The sequence below is a fragment of the Dendrobates tinctorius genome, unplaced genomic scaffold, assembly GCF_039654945.1.
Source record: "Dendrobates tinctorius isolate UK_male_01 unplaced genomic scaffold, ASM3965494v1 ptg000202l, whole genome shotgun sequence".
Classification (NCBI taxonomy): domain Eukaryota; kingdom Metazoa; phylum Chordata; class Amphibia; order Anura; family Dendrobatidae; genus Dendrobates; species Dendrobates tinctorius.
In genome coordinates this window covers 3,181,527-3,201,613 of record NW_027361869.1, presented here as the reverse complement: position 1 = coordinate 3,201,613, position 20,087 = coordinate 3,181,527, and the positions used below count along the sequence as shown (strand labels likewise).

At 44.9% G+C, this 20,087-nt stretch overlaps 1 protein-coding gene across 5 annotated transcripts in view; it reads left to right on the top strand.

Annotated features, from left to right (window-relative positions):
* The window catches only part of LOC141057102 (uncharacterized), a 33,503-nt gene that overhangs the window by 7,449 nt on the left and 5,967 nt on the right, over positions 1–20,087 (top strand). For 4 of the 5 annotated variants that reach the window (XM_073553642.1, XM_073553641.1, XM_073553643.1 and 1 more), the window contains exons 2-10: positions 15,499–15,650; positions 15,760–15,939; positions 16,024–16,147; positions 16,231–16,328; positions 18,921–19,070; positions 19,200–19,379; positions 19,463–19,586; positions 19,670–19,767; positions 19,963–20,053. In XM_073553642.1, the coding sequence (XP_073409743.1) occupies positions 15,573–15,650; positions 15,760–15,939; positions 16,024–16,147; positions 16,231–16,328; positions 18,921–19,070; positions 19,200–19,379; positions 19,463–19,586; positions 19,670–19,767; positions 19,963–20,053 (1,123 nt within the window). In that variant the 5' untranslated portion in view covers positions 15,499–15,572. The remainder of the gene's footprint in view (positions 1–15,498; positions 15,651–15,759; positions 15,940–16,023; positions 16,148–16,230; positions 16,329–18,920; positions 19,071–19,199; positions 19,380–19,462; positions 19,587–19,669; positions 19,768–19,962; positions 20,054–20,087) is intronic. The other variant, XM_073553645.1, reaches the window with a different exon arrangement.

The following is a 20,087-nucleotide window of genomic DNA, read 5'->3' as shown; positions in this document are numbered from 1 at the left end:
CCTGTGTGCCCCCATATAACAGTAATGTCACCTGTGTGCCCCAATATATTAGTAAAGTCACCTACAGATGCTTCTCACAAAATTAGAATATCATCAAAAAGTGAATTTATTTCAGTTCTTCAATACTAAAAGTGAAATTCATATATTCTATAGAGTCATTACACACAGAGTGATCTATTTCACGTGTTTATTTCTGGTAAAGTTGATGATTATGGCTTACAGCCAATGAAAACCCAAAAGTCATTATCTCAGTAAATTAGAATACTTTATAACACCAGCTTGAAAAATTATTTTAAAACTCGAAATGTTGGCCTCCTGAAATGTATGTTCAGTAAATGCACTCAGTACTTGGTTGGGCTCCTTTTGCATCAATTACTGCATCAATGCGGCGTGGCATGAAGGCGATCAGCCTGTGGCACTGCTGAGGGGTTATGGAAGCCCAGGTTGCTTTGATAGCAGCCTTCAGCTCGCCTGCATTGTTGGGTCTGGTGTCTCTCATCTTCCTCTTGACAATACTCCATAGATTCTCTATGGGGTTAAGATCAGGCGAGTTTGCTGCCAATCAAGCACAGTGATACTGTTGTGTGTAAACCAGGTATTGGTACTTTTGGCAGTGTGGACAGGGGCCAAGTCCTGCTGGAGAATGAAATTTCTATCTCCAAATAGTTTGTTGGCAGAGGAAATCATGAAGTGCTCTAAAATGTCCTGGTAGATGGCTGCGCTGACTTTGGTCTTGATAAAACACAGTGGACCTACACCAGCAGATGACATGGCTCCCCAAACCATCACTGATTGTGGAAACTTCACACTAGACCTCCAGCAGCTTGGACTGTGGCCTCTCCACTCTTCCTCCAGACTCTGGAACCGCGATTTCCAAATGAAATGCAATATTTACTTTCATCTGAAAACACCTTGGACCACTGACAACAGTCCAGTTCTTTTTCTCCTTGGCCCAGGTAAGACGCTTCTGGAGTTGTCTATTGGTCATGAGTGGCTTGACTCAAGAAATGTGACACTTGTAGCCCATGTCCTGGATACCTCTGTGTGTGGTGGCTCTTGAAGCAATGACTCCAGCAGTCCACTCCTTGTGAATCTCCCCCACATTCTTGAATGGCCTTTTCTTATTAATCCTTTCATGGCTGCGGTTATCCCGGTTGCTTGTGCACTTTTTTCTACCACACTTTTTCCTTCCACTCAACTTTCCATTAATATGCTTGGATACAGCTCTCTGTGAACAGCCATCTTCTTTAGCAATGACCTTTTGTGGCTCACCCTCCTTGTGGAGTGTGTTAGTGACTGCCTTCAGGACATCTGTCAAGTCAGCAGTCTTCCCCATGATTGTGGAGCTACTGAAACAGACTAAGGGACCTGTTTTAAAGGGAATCTGTCACCCTTTTTTCGACTATTAGCGGCCGGCACCAACATCAGGGGCTTATCGACAGCATTCTGTAATGCTGTAGATAAGCCCCCGATGTAACCTGGATGAGAAGAAAAACAAGTTAGATTATACTGACCCGGGGGCGGTGCAATGGGTGTTGCTGTCCGGTGCCTCCCATCTTCATACAATGCCGTCCTCTTCTTTGCTGCCTGTCGTGGCTCCGGCGCAGGCGCACTGCTCTGCCCTGTTGAGGGCAGAGCAGAATACTGCAGTGTGCAGGCGCCGGACCTCTCTGACCTTTACTGGCGCCTGTGCATTGCAGGATTCTGCTCGGGAGCCACGACAGGCAGCAAAGAAGAGGAGGGCATCGTATGAAGATGGGAGGCACCGGACCGTGACACCCATCGGACCGAACCGCCCCCCTGGTGAGTATAATCTAACTTGTTTTTCCATTACGTCCCTCCGGACAGCACCATGGAGGTAATCCTTCCTTGACCTATAGCGGGACAGGATCACAGAGATGTTAAAAGGCCCCTCCCACCTCCACCCTGCAGTGTTTTTCCTGTCCCAGCAAGGGACGGTTGTATGAGAGGTTGCTCCTAGAGTGAAGATAGCCTGCAGACTTTTATGGCTTTTCATTCCCCCTGGCTGGCAGTCCGTGGCTGATTCCTCTCTGGGTAGAGGTCCCTCAGCCATCAATCGCTGTACCATATGGTCTCGGGGATTGGGGGTCTCAGCCCTCTCTCCCCCCCCCTGTCAAGTGGACCGTGGCTGACACCTCTTGGAGAAGTTCCTCAGCCAGCAGCTAGCCTGCATGATGGGCTCAGGGGGATCGTGCGGCGCGTCCAATCCTTCCCCCTGTCAAGGGGCCCAGGGCCGACAATCCCCGGTGGTGAGTACCTCTGCCCCAAAGACCAGTCGAGCGGACGTGCTCCTGGGTTGAGCCGCTCCTCCCGGTGGGAGGCTCTCGGCTCAGACGTTGGCCGGCAAAACACCACTACTTCCGGAAAACACGCGGTGGAGAAGGCCATCGCGCCTCCGGTAACGTCAGCATAAGGTCGGCGTGCAATCCACGGCAGAACGCGGAAGTGCAGAACGAGACAGGCAACAGGCCAGTTTCCTGGATCTCGTGGGGCACAGGAGAGGAAATCGCTGGCAGTAATACAACATTCCTGACCGTACGCTGCTTCCCTCCATGGTAGGCTCTGGGCGTTATCAGCTCCCCCTGTCTTTCTAGCAGGTGTGGAGCCAGCACAGGTGAGTGCACATTGGAATGTTGTGTTGATGGCCTAGGCCTCTGAGCTGATACTAGCTCATGCCTTTGTGCCAAAAGCCAGGCCTAGAGCCTCATGTGCTCAGATGTGTTTTCACATATAAGCAGCTAGGCCTTGGACTTCTAGGCTATAGTAAGGCCTTATGTCCAAGCTACATCTCATAATGTGACCTCTGTTGCAGGCCATGTCTGCACAGAGCCTTATGGCTGGACACATGGTGGAATGCAGCACATGGTCTCCAGGAAGACTGCCCTCCAGCTGCCGCTCATTAATTAGCTCCTTCAGGTGGAGCCGGTCTGACAATTGAGATTGAGATGTACTATTCAGAGCGGAGGTTTATCCGGATCTCTGATTGCTCTCTTGGATGTAACTGGGCCTGGTCTCTCGTTTGGCACCTTCAAGCATCATATTACATCATTGTGCCTCTGGGCAGCTTATTGCATCATATTGCATCTTAGTGCCTGTATGCATCATATTTCATCTTAGTGCCTCTGTGCATCATATCGCCTCTGCGCATCATATCGCCTCTGCGCATCATATCGCCTCTGCGCATCATATCGCCGCTGCGCATCATATCGCCGCTGCGCATCATATCGCCGCTGCGCATCATATCGCCGCTGCGCATCATATCGCCACTGTGCATCATATCGCCGCCGAGCATCAGATTGCCGCTGGGCATCAGATTGCATCATTGTGCTTTAGATTGCATCATTGTGCTACAGATTGCATTATTGTGCTTCATAGTACCTCTGTGCATCATACTGCATCATATGGCTTCATAGAACCTTTGTACATCATACTGCATAATATAGCTTCATAGTGCCTCTGTGCATCATATGGCTTTATAGTGCCTCTGTGCATCATACTGCATCGTATGGCTTCATAGTGCCTCTGCATCGTATTGTATCATATGGCTTCATAGTTCCTTTGGGCATCGTATTGCATCATAGCACTTTATAGTGTCTCTGTGCATCATATGGCTTCATAGTTCCTTTGTGCATCATATTGCATCATAAGGCTTCATAGTGCCTCTAGGCATCATATTGCTTCATAGTGCCCCACAGTGTCTTTGCCATCATATTGCGTCATAGAGCTTCTGTACTGTACAGCGTAGTGCATCATATGGCGTCATGTGGCTTTGCTACCTCTGGGCCTCAAGGTGTCATTTGTGTCATAGTACCTCGGGCGTTGTGGCTTTGTGCCTCTGGCTGTGGGCCTCTGGCTTAGACCTTCTGACTTGTGCCTTGTTGCAGGCCGCACCTTGTATGGTCGGCCTACCACTTCACATTTTGTCTCAGGCCCCAACTCCGGTCCTCGTGTTTTGGGACACAGATCCAGCTTCTGTTGCTTCATTCTTTGCAACTGGGCTTAGCCAGATGAACAGTTATGCGTGAATTGGCCTAGTAACTTAGCCTTTCTTCTGTTTGGAACAGAACTCTCAAGTGAGTTACTGCCTTGAGTACTAAAGGTAGGTCGCTTTCATAGTTAGCTTTTAAAGGGAGACATACGTCTTTGGGGTTCACCCTTTAAGTGGACATACTATTCTGGGTGCAGGAAATCCCACGAGGTGTAAGAAAATAATTCTTCCCGACTCCACATAGAGCAGTCAGACTAGTTTCCTTGATCGACACCCGGTAGACAGATTCTTGTCCCATAAATCCGTTGTATTATGTTTACTAGGGATGACATCACTGCTCTTTGTACCTTGTGGCGAATCAGCAGCTCTGCGTCATGTGGCAGAGGATCCCATACCCATTGCTCTTACAGCAGTCAGGGCTCCTAAGGTAAAGAAGCTGTATCCAGGACTCTTACAGTCGAGAACCGATAGTCCTTCCGCCTCACAGTAGACAGTACCCTCTGTGATGGGAGGAAACCTACTTCCCTCTTGTTATAGAGTGTGGTTCCTCCCTCCATGGCAGTCAGGGGTATAAATATCTCTAAGAAGATGACATCTAAAGGATTCAGAACAGACATGATCTCCTGGATGAGAGTAGGGTACACACGTCCCAAGGCTCTGCCCATTTTCCATGTACTGTTATTGCTTTGATCCTCCAGCATTCCAAGTTTCTCTGTCCTGCAGGTTTCCTCGTAGTATGGTAAACGGGTCTCTAACCAGGGTTTAATCCGAGCCCAGGAGGACCGACGAAGGAACAGTCCTGTATTATAAGCACATGCAGCGGATTACCGGTCGGCACAGTCCTCATTGTATTATGGCTGTGGTTATCACCATACTTTCGCTGGGCAATGTTTTAAACCTATTCTGTGACTGCGGTGTTCATAAGTATCTATCTTAACTAATAACTAATTCTCTGCGGTTCATTATTGGTATTGGAGAACAACGGGTTTGTTTCCACTGCAGATCTTGTTTGCCACATTCATACTGAAATTGGCCATTATAGACATAGATCAGGCACTCACTATGGGGATCACCTTTGTGGATCTCTTTCGATATCTATATTTCTACTCATCTTTCAGATTATATCTAGCCTGGTTCTTACCTAGGACTTTGAGCCTTGGGCTTCTGTACCCATCCTGGGACCTTTCCTTTGGTATTCTTCATGGTGCTGTCTGGAGGGACGTAAGGGAAAAAGAGAATTAGACCTACCGGTAATTCTGTTTCCAGAAGTCCCTCAGGACAGCACCCTTAGTACCCTCCCTTATGTTTGTCTTTAGGCTTGCATGGGATCGATCCGGCAGATTGTTCATCCATCAGGTCATCATTGCTCGAGATTGGGATGGAGCCGTTAAAGGGTCTTACATATGCGTTAGTAAGGGTGCGTTTAGACCATTTCCATCCATCCTCGGTGGTACTTTGAAAAAACAACGGAGGGTGGAGGTGGAAGGGGCCTTTTAACCGCTCTGTGATCCTGTCACGCTATAGGTCAAGGAAGGACTACCTCCATGGTGCTGTCCTGAGGGACTTCTGGAAGCAGAATTACCGGTAGGTCTAATTCCCTTTTTCTTATCTTTCAGGTTACATCGGAGGCTTATCTACAGCATTACAGAATGCTGTAGATAAGCCCCTGATGGTGGTGCTGGCAGCTCATATGCGAAAAAAGGGGTGACAGATTCCCTTTAAACGCTTAGGAAGCCTTTGCAGGTGGTTTTTGTTAACTATTCTAATTTACTGAGATAATGACTTTTGGGTTTTCATTGGCTGTAAGCCATAATCAACAGTAACAGAAATAAACACGTGAAATAGATCACTCTGTGTGTAATGACTCTATAGAATATAGGAGATTCACTTTTTGTATTGAAGAACTGAAATAAATTAACCTTTTGATGATATTCTGATTTTGTGAGAAGCACCTGTAGGTGACGTTACTAATGTGTAGCGGCACATAGGTGACATTACAAAAATATTTTTTATTTAATTTTTTTTTCCTCTTGAAGTTGGTGCCCAATTCCAGCTATTGCTGTGGGATCTGTGATTTGTCTACTCCACTGTGTATAGGATAATAGAGTATAATAAAGTTGTTATGGACGTGACTTGACTAACATTGTTCATTGACTCTGTTTTCCCTATAGTGATGGTTATTTCTGGTTGTTAAAACTATGATTTCTTTTTTTCACCTTTAAACTTTTTTTAACCCCTAAAGCCGCCGAGGTATTTTCATTTTTACGTTTTCGTTTTTCGCTCCCCTTCTTCTCAGAGCCATAACCTTTTTATTTTTCCGTCAATATGGCCATGTCAGGGCTTATTTTTTGCGGGACGAGTTGTACTTTTGAACAACATCATTGGTTTTAGCATGTCATGTACTCGAAAACGGGGAAAAAAATTCCAAGTGCAGTGAAATTGCAAAACAAAGTGCAATCCCACACTTGTTTTTGGTTTGGCTTTTTTGCTAGGTTCACTAGATGCTAAAACTGACCTGCCATTATGATTCTCCTGGTCATTATGAGTTCATAGACACCAAACATGTCTAGGTTCTTTTTTATCATATTAGTGAAAAAAAATTCCAAACTTTGATAAAAAAATGCGCAATTTTCCGATACCCGTAGCGTCTCCATTTTTCGTGATCTGTGGTTGGGTGAGGGCTTATTTTTTGTGTGCCAAGTAGAGTTGAGCAAAACTGGTCGGTCAATTGCAAAAGTCAGGTTTCATGAAACGAAACCCGACCATAGCGTGAGGTCGGCCACGAGGTCGGCGACCATGGCGCCAAAGTCGCGTTTCAAATGATGCTTCAGCGCCCTTTTTCAGCCAATGATGGAGGACGCACACTGTGGGCAACGCGATGACATAGGCAGCGGTCACCACCATCTTTGAGAAGGGCATGCATCTGATTGGCTTGCTTTGTGTGGCGTCACAGGGTCTATAAAACGGCGTGCACGCCGACCGCCATCTTCTGCTGATCTCAGAATAGGGAGAGCTGCTGCTGCTGATTCTGTAGGGAGAGCGTTAGGCAGGGAAGAAGATGCAAAAAAACTACTTCTGCTGCTAGCGATTTTGCCTGTTCAACACACCAGTTAGTGTGCAGTGCAAGGGGAGGCTATATTTTGGTGCATCAGCTCTGTTGGTTTTTAGGCTGCCTTATAAGGCTCCCTGATAGCTGCATTGCTGTTTGCACACTGCTGTGCAAAATGCTGTTTTAAAAGCAAAAATACTTTTCATCCTCTTTTTTGCCCAGTTACCAAGCGTTCATTTTTCCACACTTTTGTGTGCAGCAGTCCTGCTTATTAGGCTGCCTGCTGCCATACTTGGGACTGAGAGCATCATTGTCAGCTTGCTAAAATCTCTACGGAGATTCAAATTCTCCCCAGTCCTATATAGACATTTTATACACCATCCAATTTCAGCCTGTTATATTGAGGTGTAATCTACACTGGGCCTGAGATAATAGTTCAGTGTCCTCAAGTCTGTAGGGAGATTGAAATTTTCCCCAATACTATATACACCTTGTACCTTGTTTTACAGTACCATATTGCTGGTGGTTTTTTTGGGTACATTTTCCCAAAAATGAGGAAGTGTGTTGGAAGAGGCCGTGGAAGTAGGCGGGGGTTGCCAGCTGGTAATGATGGTGTTGGTGGTGGTGGTGGATCTGCTGGTAGTGGCAAAAGCACAATAGCACCTAATGCAGGAGGTGTTGAGCCTGCGTCATCGTCTGGCTCCACAAGGCCTCGAAGGCTCCCTTTTCTGGGAGTAAGTAAACCGCTTTTAAACCCAGAGCTTCAGGAGCAAGTTTTGGCTTACATTGCTGACACAGCCTCCAGCTCTATCGCCTCCTCTTCTTAACTTTCAAAAAATAAAAGCACTGAGTCGTCTTTGGAGGCTCATGGTCAGGAACCACACATTTCCTTGTGTCCTTCACCCCTACCAAAAGTAAAGGATGCGGCAGGCCACACTACAGATTACTCCATGGAGCTCTTTCACATACCATGCCTGGGTTATCAAGTCAAATCGTGAATTACCCAGTCCAAGAAGAATCTGACAAGGAGTGCACTGATGCACAGCCACTGCTGGATTTATCTGCTGGTTCATTCACTCAGAGCACTACATTGTCCTCGCAGTGTACTGAGCCAGAATCTGACCCTGATGAAACTCAGGTGCCCCTTCCCGCATACTATACCACCATACACGGTGACACAGAGGAAGGTGCACATGACATTGAAGAGGAGGTGATGGATGACCCAGTTGTTGACCCAGATTGGCATCCATTGGGGGAAGAGGGTGCCTCTGCCAGTATCTCAGAAGAGGAGGAGGAGCATCCGCAGCGGGCATCGACATCGCAACAGCTGTTATCTGGCAGGCCCGGAGCAGTCCAAAAACGGGTTACAAAAACCAAAAGAGTTGCAGGACAGCTAGGCCAGACGGTCAAATTAGCACAGTGTGCAAGGCCTCAAAATGTCTTCCATAGTAGGAAGAGTGCAGTGTGGCACTTTTTTGGCCAGCATCCTGGATCCACGCTATAAAGGCAAATTTCAAAACATCATGCCACAGGAGAACCTTGACCTAATATTGGCTAACAAACAAGCAACTCTGGTAAACCGTTTGTTTGAGGCATTCCCAGCACACAGCAGCGGTGATTGTTCTCCAACGAGCCGTAGGGGCAACATGGAAGAGGTGTTCGTGGTGCACACATCAGAAGTGGCGTTGGAGACAGGGGTTTCATGACCATGTTGTGGACTGATTTCTCAAGTCCCGCTTACACGACTGGTAATACTGCATCGATTGAAAGTGACAGGAGACAGCAGTTGTCAACTATGGTTACACACTACTTCTCGTCCCATATCGATGTTCTCCCTCACAGGTCATTCCCCTTTGACTATTGGGCCTCTAAACTGGACGCCTGGCCTGAATTGGCACAATATGCCTTACAGGAGCTCGCTTGCTCAGCTGCAAGTGTGCTATCGGAAAGAGTCTTCAGTGCAGCTGGATCAATCCTGACAGAAAAAAGGACCCGTCTGTTTACCCAAAATGTGGATGATCTAACCTTCATTAAAATGAACCATGCATGGGTTTCAAAGGAATTTGTCCCACCTTCCCCTGATGACGCCTAGGTTGCGAGAAAAATGGCTCGATTTTGTCATCCTCTTCCTCGGACTTCTCCAATTCCTCCATTTGCAGCTGCTGAATGTCCAACATCAACATATGCCATTTTTTAAACCTCCCTAACTGGGTTGCCTCCCCCCCCCCCGGGTCACCACCTAGCACACGCAACAGTGCGAGTGCCATTGCCCTGGACAGGTGGGTGGGTCGACTCTTGGGCACTGGCACAGGGTCCCTCATAGTGCAATCAAGTGTCTCTGACGGTGGGGGTGCACACCCGCCGTCAGACACACAGGCGTACTATGAGGGGCCCAGTGCCAGTACCGACGCCCACGAGTGGGCCCCCCTTGCTTGGGCAGGGCCCCAGCATTTGCAATATTTACCTCTCCCTGCTCCTCCGCTGTGTAGTCTGGGCTGTCAAATCCTTCACTGGGACTGCCACTACAAATTTGGTGAACTGATAGATGATGGTTAAGACGTAGCTATGCCCTGTGCTGCTGGCCGGGCTCTAGCTTCAGATGATCAATGGCTTCCATTTGTTATGGAGGTCGACTCACAATGAGACACAGTGGTGGTTTATCATCAGCTTTCACAGTTTTCCTACTCACAGACGTGTGACATTCCTGCCCTCATTTTTAAATGTGCCCTCTCATGCCAATCCAATAGAATCGCCTACGGCCTGTGGCTTCTGTCTTTTGCACTCCAAAGTTACCTGACAGATCATGATAGGCAGTGAGGACCATGTCTACATCTCTCCCTGTGATCAAAATTTGATGGAGATGAGTAACGGTGATGGGATCAACGGTACTGCGATACAGCAACACTTTAAGAACTGTTTTCGCTGTCTCCACACACAAAGTAATTGAGGGTCAGCATCGCCTCTGAGAATTCTCCCGGAAGTTTTTCCCGTGATTAGTAATTCCTAAATTTCTGCAATCACTCGACTTTATGTCTGTACTTTTATCCATCTCGTTTCCTCTTGCGGAGTCTGGACTGTCTTACTGCGAGAGAAATATATATGAAGATTTAAAAATACCCCAACAGTGTATACTGGTGTACGCTTCAAAAACATTTCCTTTTTTCTACTTTGTAGATTGTTGTCTAATCCATACTGAGGCTGCGAGTGTCTTTGTCGTACTTCGGAAATAAACATGGAGATTTTAAATGTTTAAACTATGCTATATATACCTGTTATCCGGTGATACTGTACCCTTTCTCAACTTTCTGCAATCTTGTCGAATCCATACTGTGCCTGAGACCGTCTGAGTCTGCCTCCTGATTACAGATGAGTGCTGTTTGAGTGAAACTGTTGGCCAAGTTCAAATTCTAGCTGTTTCGGGCGGTGTTAGATCCGTTCGTCAAACTACAACACTTTGATTAAAATTCGGCTGTTCGAGTTTCCATTCGAGAACGTTTCGTTAAACAAAAGCGTATCTTTTTTTTTCACATTAATAATGGTTTTCAATGATAATAGACAGTTTTAGGGCATAGTAGTGGTGTCTGGTAGCCAGCGGTGTAGTACACCTGTGAAGGAGCTACACCGTGTGTGTTTCTAATAATTTTTTACCGCATATTGTCCTGAAAATCCTTTTGGGCCTAGCAGCTGTGTCTGCTACTCAGAAGAGAAGCCCACCCGTGAACCAAGCTATGCCGCCTGTTTATGAAAGAACCATTTTTTTGACTGCATTTACACCACTTAATACTTTGGGCCTAGTAACTGTGTATGCTACTCAGCAGAGTTGGCCACCCGTGAACCAAGCTATGCCGCCTGTTTATGTAAGAACTGTGTGCTACTCAGCAGAGGAGCCCAGCTGTTAAGCAAGCTACAGCACCTGTGGTTTGGACACTTAATTTTTTCACATTCTTTCTGGAATGCCGTTTAGGCCTAATTCTGGAATTACGGTTGACCTGCACTTACTGGGAAATGCTTGCTCGCGGGGAAGAATTGTAATCCCAGATCCCCATCACTAACGGGTTTCAGCGTGTTATCCGCACCTGTAAGCGATACACGCTGGTCCTTTCATTGTAGCACGCGTGCAGCCCCGGACTTGTAAGGGCATGACAGACCTGTTATTGGCCGATCTCGCGTGCCAGAGCCTCGCGTGTGCCTCTAGTAAGCTGGACGCGGACCGCGGGGGCATGCCTGAGTCTTGTTCGTTAACGGAATTAAGCTTGCAAACTGTGCAGCTTCTTTGTGGATGGCATGGTTGAGGTTGCCCGTGTTGAGTCCAATTAAGCCGCAGGCTCCACTCCTGGTGGTGCCCTTCTGGACATTCCTTTAAGGTTCAGCTTTGCAACCATACTGCCCCCGGAAACTAAACACTTTTCCTGACAGTGACATTCTGGTCAAAGAGCGCGATGACATCACGTCTGTACGCCCTCTGCCTAAACCGTCCAAGTGCAGAGAGATGGAAGATAGGGATGACAAGGAGTGCAGAGTACAGGGAATCCCTAGCGAGGAGACTTATTTAATTGTTTTAAAGGTTGGGAGCAATTTGTGGGGAGCACGATACTCTGGAGAATATTTGGGGCCCACCATACACTGGAGCATTCCAAAGGTGGACATCAGACACTGGAGCAGCATATACAGGGCCCATTATACACTGGAGCATTAGAAATGGGGACCATTATACATGGAGCATTATTTGGGCCCATAAGACAGTGGAGCTTCATCCATGGTGAACAACATATACTGTAGCATTATATGGAGCTCATCATATACTGTATGGAACATTATATGGGACCAATGATTCTGTATGGAGAAATATATGGGCCTCATTACTCTGTATAGCGCACTAAGCGCTGGCCATAATACTGTATGGAGGAATATACTGTCCGTTTTTGGAGCTATTGGAGAATTTAAAATGGATATCAGTCATGTGATGTAAAAATTGAAGTACAGTGGGGAAAAAAAGTATTTAGTCAGTCAGCAATAGTGCAAGTTCCACCACTTAAAAAGATGAGAGGCGTCTGTAATTTACATCATAGGTAGACCTCAACTATGGGAGACAAACTGAGAAAAAAAAAATCCAGAAAATCACATTGTCTGTTTTTTTTTTTTTCATTTTATTTGCATATTATGGTGAAAAATAAGTATTTGGTCAGAAACAAAATTTCATCTCAATACTTTGTGATATATCCTTTGATGGCAATGACAGAGGTCAAACGTTTTCTGTAAGTCTTCACAAGGTTGCCACACACTGTTGTTGGTATGTTGGCCCATTCCTCCATGCAGATCTCCTCTAGATCAGTGATGTTTTTGGCTTTTCGCTTGGCAACACAGACTTTCAACTCCCTCCAAAGGTTTTCTATAGGGTTGAGATCTGGAGACTGGCTAGGCCACTTCAGGACCTTGAAATGCTTCTTACGAAGCCACTCCTTCGTTGCCCTGGCGGTGTGCTTTGGATCATTGTCATGTTGAAAGACCCAGCCACGTTTCATCTTCAATGCCCTTGCTGATGGAAGGAGGTTTGCACTCAAAATCTCACGATACATGGCCCCATTCATTCTTTCATGTACCCGGATCAGTCGTCCTGGCCCCTTTGCAGAGAAACAGCCCCAAAGCATGATGTTTCCACCACCATGCTTTACAGTAGGTATGGTGTTTGATGGATGCAACTCAGTATTCTTTTTCCTCCAAACACGACAAGTTGTGTTTCTACCAAACAGTTCCAGTTTGGTTTCATCAGACCATAGGACATTCTCCCAAAACTCCTCTGGATCATCCAAATGCTCTCTAGCAAACTTCAGACGGGCCCGGACATGTACAGGCTTAAGCAGTGGGACACGTCTGGCACTGCAGGATCTGAGTCCATGGTGGCGTAGTGTGTTACTTATGGTAGGCCTTGTTACATTGGTCCCAGCTCTCTGCAGTTCATTCACTAGGTCCCCCCGCGTGGTTCTGGGATTTTTGCTCACCGTTCTTGTGATCATTCTGACCCCACGGGGTGGGATTTTGCGTGGAGCACCAGATCGAGGGAGATTATCAGTGGTCTTGTATGTCTTCCATTTTCTAATTATTGCTCCCACAGTTGATTTCTTCACTCCAAGCTGGTTGGCTATTGCAGATTCAGTCTTCCCAGCCTGGTGCAGGGCTACAATTTTGTTTCTGGTGTCCTTTGACATCTCTTTGGTCTTCACCATAGTGGAGTTTGGAGTCAGACTGTTTGAGGGTGTGCACAGGTGTCTTTTTATACTGATAACAAGTTTAAACAGGTGCCATTACTACAGGTAATGAGTGGAGGAAAGAGGAGACTCTTAAAGAAGAAGTTACAGGTCTGTGAGAGCCAGAAATCTTGATTGCTTGTTTCTGACCAAATACTTATTTTCCACCATAATATGCAAATAAAATGAAAAAAAAACAGACAATGTGATTTTCTGGATTTTTTTTTCTCAGTTTGTCTCCCATAGTTGAGGTCTACCTATGATGTAAATTACAGACGCCTCTCATCTTTTTAAGTGGTGGAACTTGCACTATTGCTGACTGACTAAATACTTTTTTTCCCCACTGTATTTTTCATTGTACTGTACCGCTATTTCTCTGCCGTATCAAAGGATCATGAATTGTGGCATGTGTTAAAGGAGCCCAGTGACACTGGCCGCAAAAATCTGGAGCCAGCACTACCCCCCCCCCCACAACTTTAGACAAATAACCCCCAGTTTTCAATGCCTGACTATTATTATAAAGTAAATTAAGGTTGACAAGCTTAAGGACTATGAATTGATGTTTTTGGCATTAAAATGGGCACTGTAGGTGTGTTTCCTGTCCTCCCCCACTCACGGCCGACTTTTCTTCCCCATTGACTTGCATTGGGTTTCGTGTTTCAGTCGGACTTCAACTTTTCACAATAATCGGCCGATTTCGTTCGACCCGACTTTTGCGAAAGTCGGGTTTCGTGAAACCCGACTCGACCCGAAAAAAGGCAAAGTCGCTCATCTCTAGCGCCAAGCTGACGTTTTTAATGATGCCATTTATTTGCAGATACGATCTTTTGATCGCCCGTTATTGCATTTTAATGCCATGTCGCGCCAAAAGAAGGTAATTCTGGCGTTTCTATTTTTTGGCCGCTACGCCGTTTAGCGATGGGGTTAATCCTTTTTTATTGATTGGGCGATCCTGAATGCGGCGATACCTAATATGTGTATCTGTGATTTTGTTTTTTATTATTTTTTATTTTGAAGGGGGGTGATTTAAACTTTTAAATTTTTTTATTTTTTTCATATTTTTTAAAACTTTTTAAAAAAATTTTGGCATGCTTCAATAGCCTCCATGGGAGGCTAGAAGCATCCATTACTTGATCAGCTCTGCTACATCTAGGCGATGAGAGATGAAATTTCTAGCACAGAATACATATTCCATAATAGCATAATGTTTATCCCAACCAGGATAGCTTTGGGTAAATACCCTATGGAGCTACTATCATATATGCAGCACCAGAAAATTGGAGCAAAAACACCATAATGCTAAATTTCACAGCATAACGTTTTTTTTTTAATATAGTACAAAATACTAAAATACAGACATGAATTGATAGTGCAATACATAATGAACCCTAAACATAGAGCTCTTCAATATGAGTCCAGGTGTACTAAAGTATGGCAACCCTGCATAATGGAAAGAACAATGTGTGCACATACCCTTAGATGCCATATTGTATGAAGTGGTTAAACTGCCAGGGTTTTTGTTGCTGCCGCATCTGTGCCGTCCTTGCAGTGTATATCTATGTTCTGGGGCCCAAAAGAGTTAATTTTTTTAAAATAATTGTTTACTGTGTGAAAAAATAAAATGTGTCTTCTGCTTTTTCCATGTTTTTTTTCTTTTTACAAGAATTGTTGGAGCCATTTTTCTTTAGAAACATTTTAGTATGTGTTTTTTTTTTGTTTTTCTGGTGTTTTTCTTGTAATATAGGAAAGCCTAAGGCCAGAAATAAACCCCATAAATCACTGTACATGGAGACTTTGGATCATTTCTGTCTGCGGTATTTGTGGAAAGAAAAAAGCTTTTATAAAAGTCTCAAACTTCTGTGTGTGAATCAGACATGAGATCTAACGTGATAGCTGGTGGGGATGGAGTCAGTGACCGACTCTGGCCAAATATGTTTCTAGAGCTGTAGTAGAAGATGAAGATGTCGTCCTCATCATGAAGTAGTTATTTCTCCTGTCACGTGTAATGAATATCTCCTGCAGTATTGCTAATGCCGATTTCAGTGTCGGTAAATTGCCGACTCCGAGGAAGAAACTGCTTGTTGTTTGTGGCCTAAATATATAGGGTTTATTAGTGGGTATCAGGGAAGAAAACTAAATACTGTGGAATAATAAATCTCATATGTTCCCCTTCATTGGCTCATCTTCTCTTTCAGGTCTCTACAATATCGGATCCTCTCCATGAAGATCTTCTTTTCAAAAGAAAATGTTCCTGATTTACCCATCATAGATGGATTTGGACAGAGACAAGATAGCAGAGAGGATATTACACCTCACCCTAGAGATCCTCTTCCAGCTTACTGGAGAGGTGAGAGATTCATTCTTATCTATGGGAATAACAGATGGACAGAACTGGAGAGGTGAGGATTCTCAAAATGTCTGTATTGAGATTTATTATTGTGTCTCTCCATTACCAGGATTACACAGTAGTGAAGACGACCTCTAGTGATCGCTGTCAGAACCCTGTGTCTGAGGGATGCGGAAGACCCCTGAGCCCAATCACAGGACCTCCACCTCTCTCCCTGATACATGAGGACATCAATCACCAGAAGATCCTAAAATTCATCTACAAGATGATTGAGCTGCTGACTGGAGAGGTGACACTGCTGGGAATGCTGGGACAATACACAGTAACACTATGAAAGGATCGGGGGGGATGACGGTATCATTGTATGTGTCAGGTTCCTATAAGGTGTCAGGATGTCGCTGTCTATTTCTCCATGGAGGAGTGGGAGTATTTAGAACGACACAAAGATCTGTACAAGAACATTGTAATGGAGGTTCCCCAGCCCCTCACATCACCAGGTAATAGACAGGACTAAATACACACGGCCTATAATTATCTGTATGTAGAGAATGAATTCAGTCCCTGTATGTGTTTCCTCCAGTTCTATCCAGTAGGAGGACAACACCAGAGAGATGTCCCCATCCTCTTCTTTTACAAGACTGTAAACAAGAAGATCCCAATGTTCCTCAGGATCATCAGGTAGATGGAGAGAAGGTGTCAGGAGATCTCCCCTATGATGTGTAGATGGCTGTGAAGGTCTTGTGTTCAGTCTTGTTTTATTCACCAGTATTACCGTATTTTTCATATTATTAGACGCACTTTTTCCCCCCAAGTTTGGGGGGAAAATGGGGCAGCGTCTTGTAATGCGGTTATACTTTACCGGCTGCAGTGCAGCAGGGTCACGGCTGGATGAGTAAAGAGTGGAGTGGTGCTGCAGGGGTGTTCGTATGTGCAGCGCACCGCTGCGGTTGTCCGCTGCTACGGGGGCTCTGCTGACATTTTGTGAAAGGCCAGAGCCCCCGCAGTTCCATGGTTTCCTATGCGGTAGACTCCGGGAAAATGGCTGACGGGTGCGGCGCATGTCAGGAAATATGAGTTATTTCATAATGTTCTAAGTCCCCTACACCCAGTTGGTTTGTGCATTGTACTTCTGTATGTGAACCTGCAGAGACACCGATGCAAAACTTCCCATCTCTCCCTCTACACTGTGTAATTCTATCCACCCTTTCCCCTCCCTTCCTCCAGCAGCTGGTCATTGCCCAGACTAGTTCAGAGCAGATTCTCCCTCCAAAATGTAAAATTTCCCTTGTCTATTCATACTCAAATTTAATAACACACAATAATCATAGAGACAGGAAAAATATATTTCCAGTTCACCACCTGACAGCACCATGGAGGATGTCCTTCTTATCCTCAGTATTGCAAAAAAAAGGGGGAGACAAAAAAGCGCAATAGGGTCTTATCCACGTTACAAGAGACAGTATATCATGAAATCTGCTCACCTGGTTAGGATGAGATAAGAGCGTGTAGGTAGCGGCTGCTGCAGATCCACAGGTCTTCAGCGACCAAAGAAATCATGAATCCAAAGGGAGTTTGTAGCTATATTCCGCGCTGCCGCTTTAGACAAATTCCAGGAGAATGCTGTATGATTGCAGTGGTTTTATTCTACGCGTTTCAGGGGTCTCATGCCCCCTTCATCAGGAAATACCACAAATACATACAGGTATCACAGACATAAATAGGTTTGAAAGGATGCTGGATTTAAAAAAAATGAGTGCCAACAAGTCAGATGATGCAGTGTCAAAGTTCAATGACACCACATGATTAACAGTTAACCTAAGATATATTACAAAAGAATACGTATTTTAAAAGATTTTTTGATTAAATTTTCGTTTACAAAACAGATAATAAAGTCAAATTTACGATTTAAACAAAAAAAAAAAAAGCGGTTTGCTGTTTCCATACGATAGTTCACTTGTAAGGTATCCACCTCTAAACAGGAATAAACTCTCCCCTTCCCCCTTTTTTTTTTTTTTTTTTTTGTTTAAATCGTAAATTTGACTTTACATTTTCGTTTACAAAACAGATAATAAAGTCAAATTTACGATTTAAACAAAAAAAAAAAAAAAAAAAAGGGGGAAGGGGAGAGTTTATTCCTGTTTAGAGGTGGATACCTTACAAGTGAACTATCGTATGGAAACAGCAAACCGCTTTTTTTTTTTTTGTTTAAATCGTAAATTTGACTTTATTATCTGTTTTGTAAACGAAAATTTAATCAAAAAATCTTTTAAAATACGTATTCTTTTGTAATATATCTTAGGTTAACTGTTAATCATGTGGTGTCATTGAACTTTGACACTGCACCATCTGACTTGTTGGCACTCATTTTTTTGAAATCCAGCATCCTTTCAAAACTATTTATGTCTGTGATACCTGTATGTATTTGTGGTATTTCCTGATGAAGGGGGCATGAGACCCCTGAAACGCATAGAATAAAACCACTGCAATCATACAGCACTCTCCTGGAATTTGTCTAAAGCGGCAGCGCGGAATATAGCTACAAACTCCCTTTGGATTCATGACTTCTTATCCTCAGTGGCACACGAAACAACAGAGTTTAAAAGGACCCCCCCCAACCACCCTTCAGTGTTCTTCCTGTCCCACTGGGGATAGGAACGACGAGAGAACCAATCCCTGACCGTTCCAGGCAGATGGTGAGGATCGGGGGGCCCAGCCTTTCCCTTCCCGCCTCAAGAAATCTGCGGCTGACACCCCGTTCTAGGGTCCCTCAGCCTACCTCAGTGCAGCGCTGCTCCTGAGGAACAGGTCGCTTCCCTCTATCTGGGGGCTCTCGACCCAGATGCGGTGCCTCTGTTATGCCACAGTGTCTCCGGGCCGCCTCTGTGAAGACCGGCTGATCCAGGGCCCATCACGCGGTTCCTGTAGTAGAAGATGAAGATGTCGTCCTCATCATGAAGTAGTTATTTCTCATGTCACGTGTAATAAATATCTCCTGCAGTATTGCTAATGCCGATTCCAGTGTCGGTAAATGAGACGAGAATTAGCGTTATGGAAGATGAGTCCATGAAAAACGTATTCAGCTGCCGACTCCGAGGAAGAAACTGCTTGTTGTCTGTGGCCTAAATATATAGGTTTTATTAGTAGATGCAAAGAAGAAAACTAAATAATGTAAAATAATAAATCTCATATGTTCCCCTTCTTATCTCCAGTAATTGTATTATTACACAGAATTTTTATGATGTTACATCAGCTCATCTTCTTCTCATTCAGGTCTCTACAATATCGGATCCTCCCAGTGAAGATCTTCTACATAAGAAAATTTTCCTGATTTACCCATTAAAGATGGATATGGCCAGAGAAAAGATGGAAGAAAAAATATTACACCTCACCGTAGAGATCCTCTTCCGTCTCACTGGAGAGGTGAGAGATTCTGATGACTTCACATTACATCATTCTTATCTATGGGAATAACAGATGGACAGAACTGGAGAGGCGAGGACTCTCGAAATGTCTGTATTGAGATTTATTATTGTGTCACTCCATTACCAGGATTACACAGTAGTGAAGACGACCTCTAGTGATCGCTGTCAGGGCCCTGTGTCTAAGGGATGGGGAAGACCCCTGAGCCCAATCACAGGGCCTCCACCTCACCCCCTGATACAAGAGGACATCAATGACCAGAAGATCTTAAAACTCATCTACAAGATGATTGAGCTGCTGACTGGAGAGGTGACAGTGCTGGGAATGCTGGGACATTACAGAGTAACACTATGAAAGGATCGGGGGGATGACGGTATCATTGTATGTGTCAGGTTCCTATAAGGTGTCAGGATGTCGCTGTCTATTTCTCCATGGAGGAGTGGGAATATTTAGAACGACACAAAGATCTGTACAAGAACATTGTAATGGAGGTTCCCCAGCCCCTCACATCACCAGGTAATAGACAGGACTAAATACACACGGCCTATAATTATCTGTATGTAGAGAATGAATTCAGTCCCTGTATGTGTTTCCTCCAGTTCTATCCAGTAAGAGGACAACACCAGAGAGATGTCCCCGTCCTCTTCTTCCAAAGGACTGTAAACAAGAAGATCCCAGTGCTCCTCAGGATCATCAGGTAGATGGAGAGAAGGTGTCAGATCTCCCCTATGATGTGTAGACGGCTGTGAAGGTCTTGTGTTCAGTCTTGTTTTATTCACCAGAATTATATGTTTTATGCTTATGTAATGACAACGGTGGAGATGGCAGGATTAGAGCTGATCATAAATGTGACTTCTCCATCTGTCTGTCATTTTTACAATATTTGTTTCAGGGTGAAGATCTGTCCCATATTAATACTACAGAGACATATGTGACGGGTGATGAGCGGTGTAAAGAGGAGATTCCCATATATGACTACCCAGGTGAGTAGTAACCACTAAATGCAGAGAAGTCACA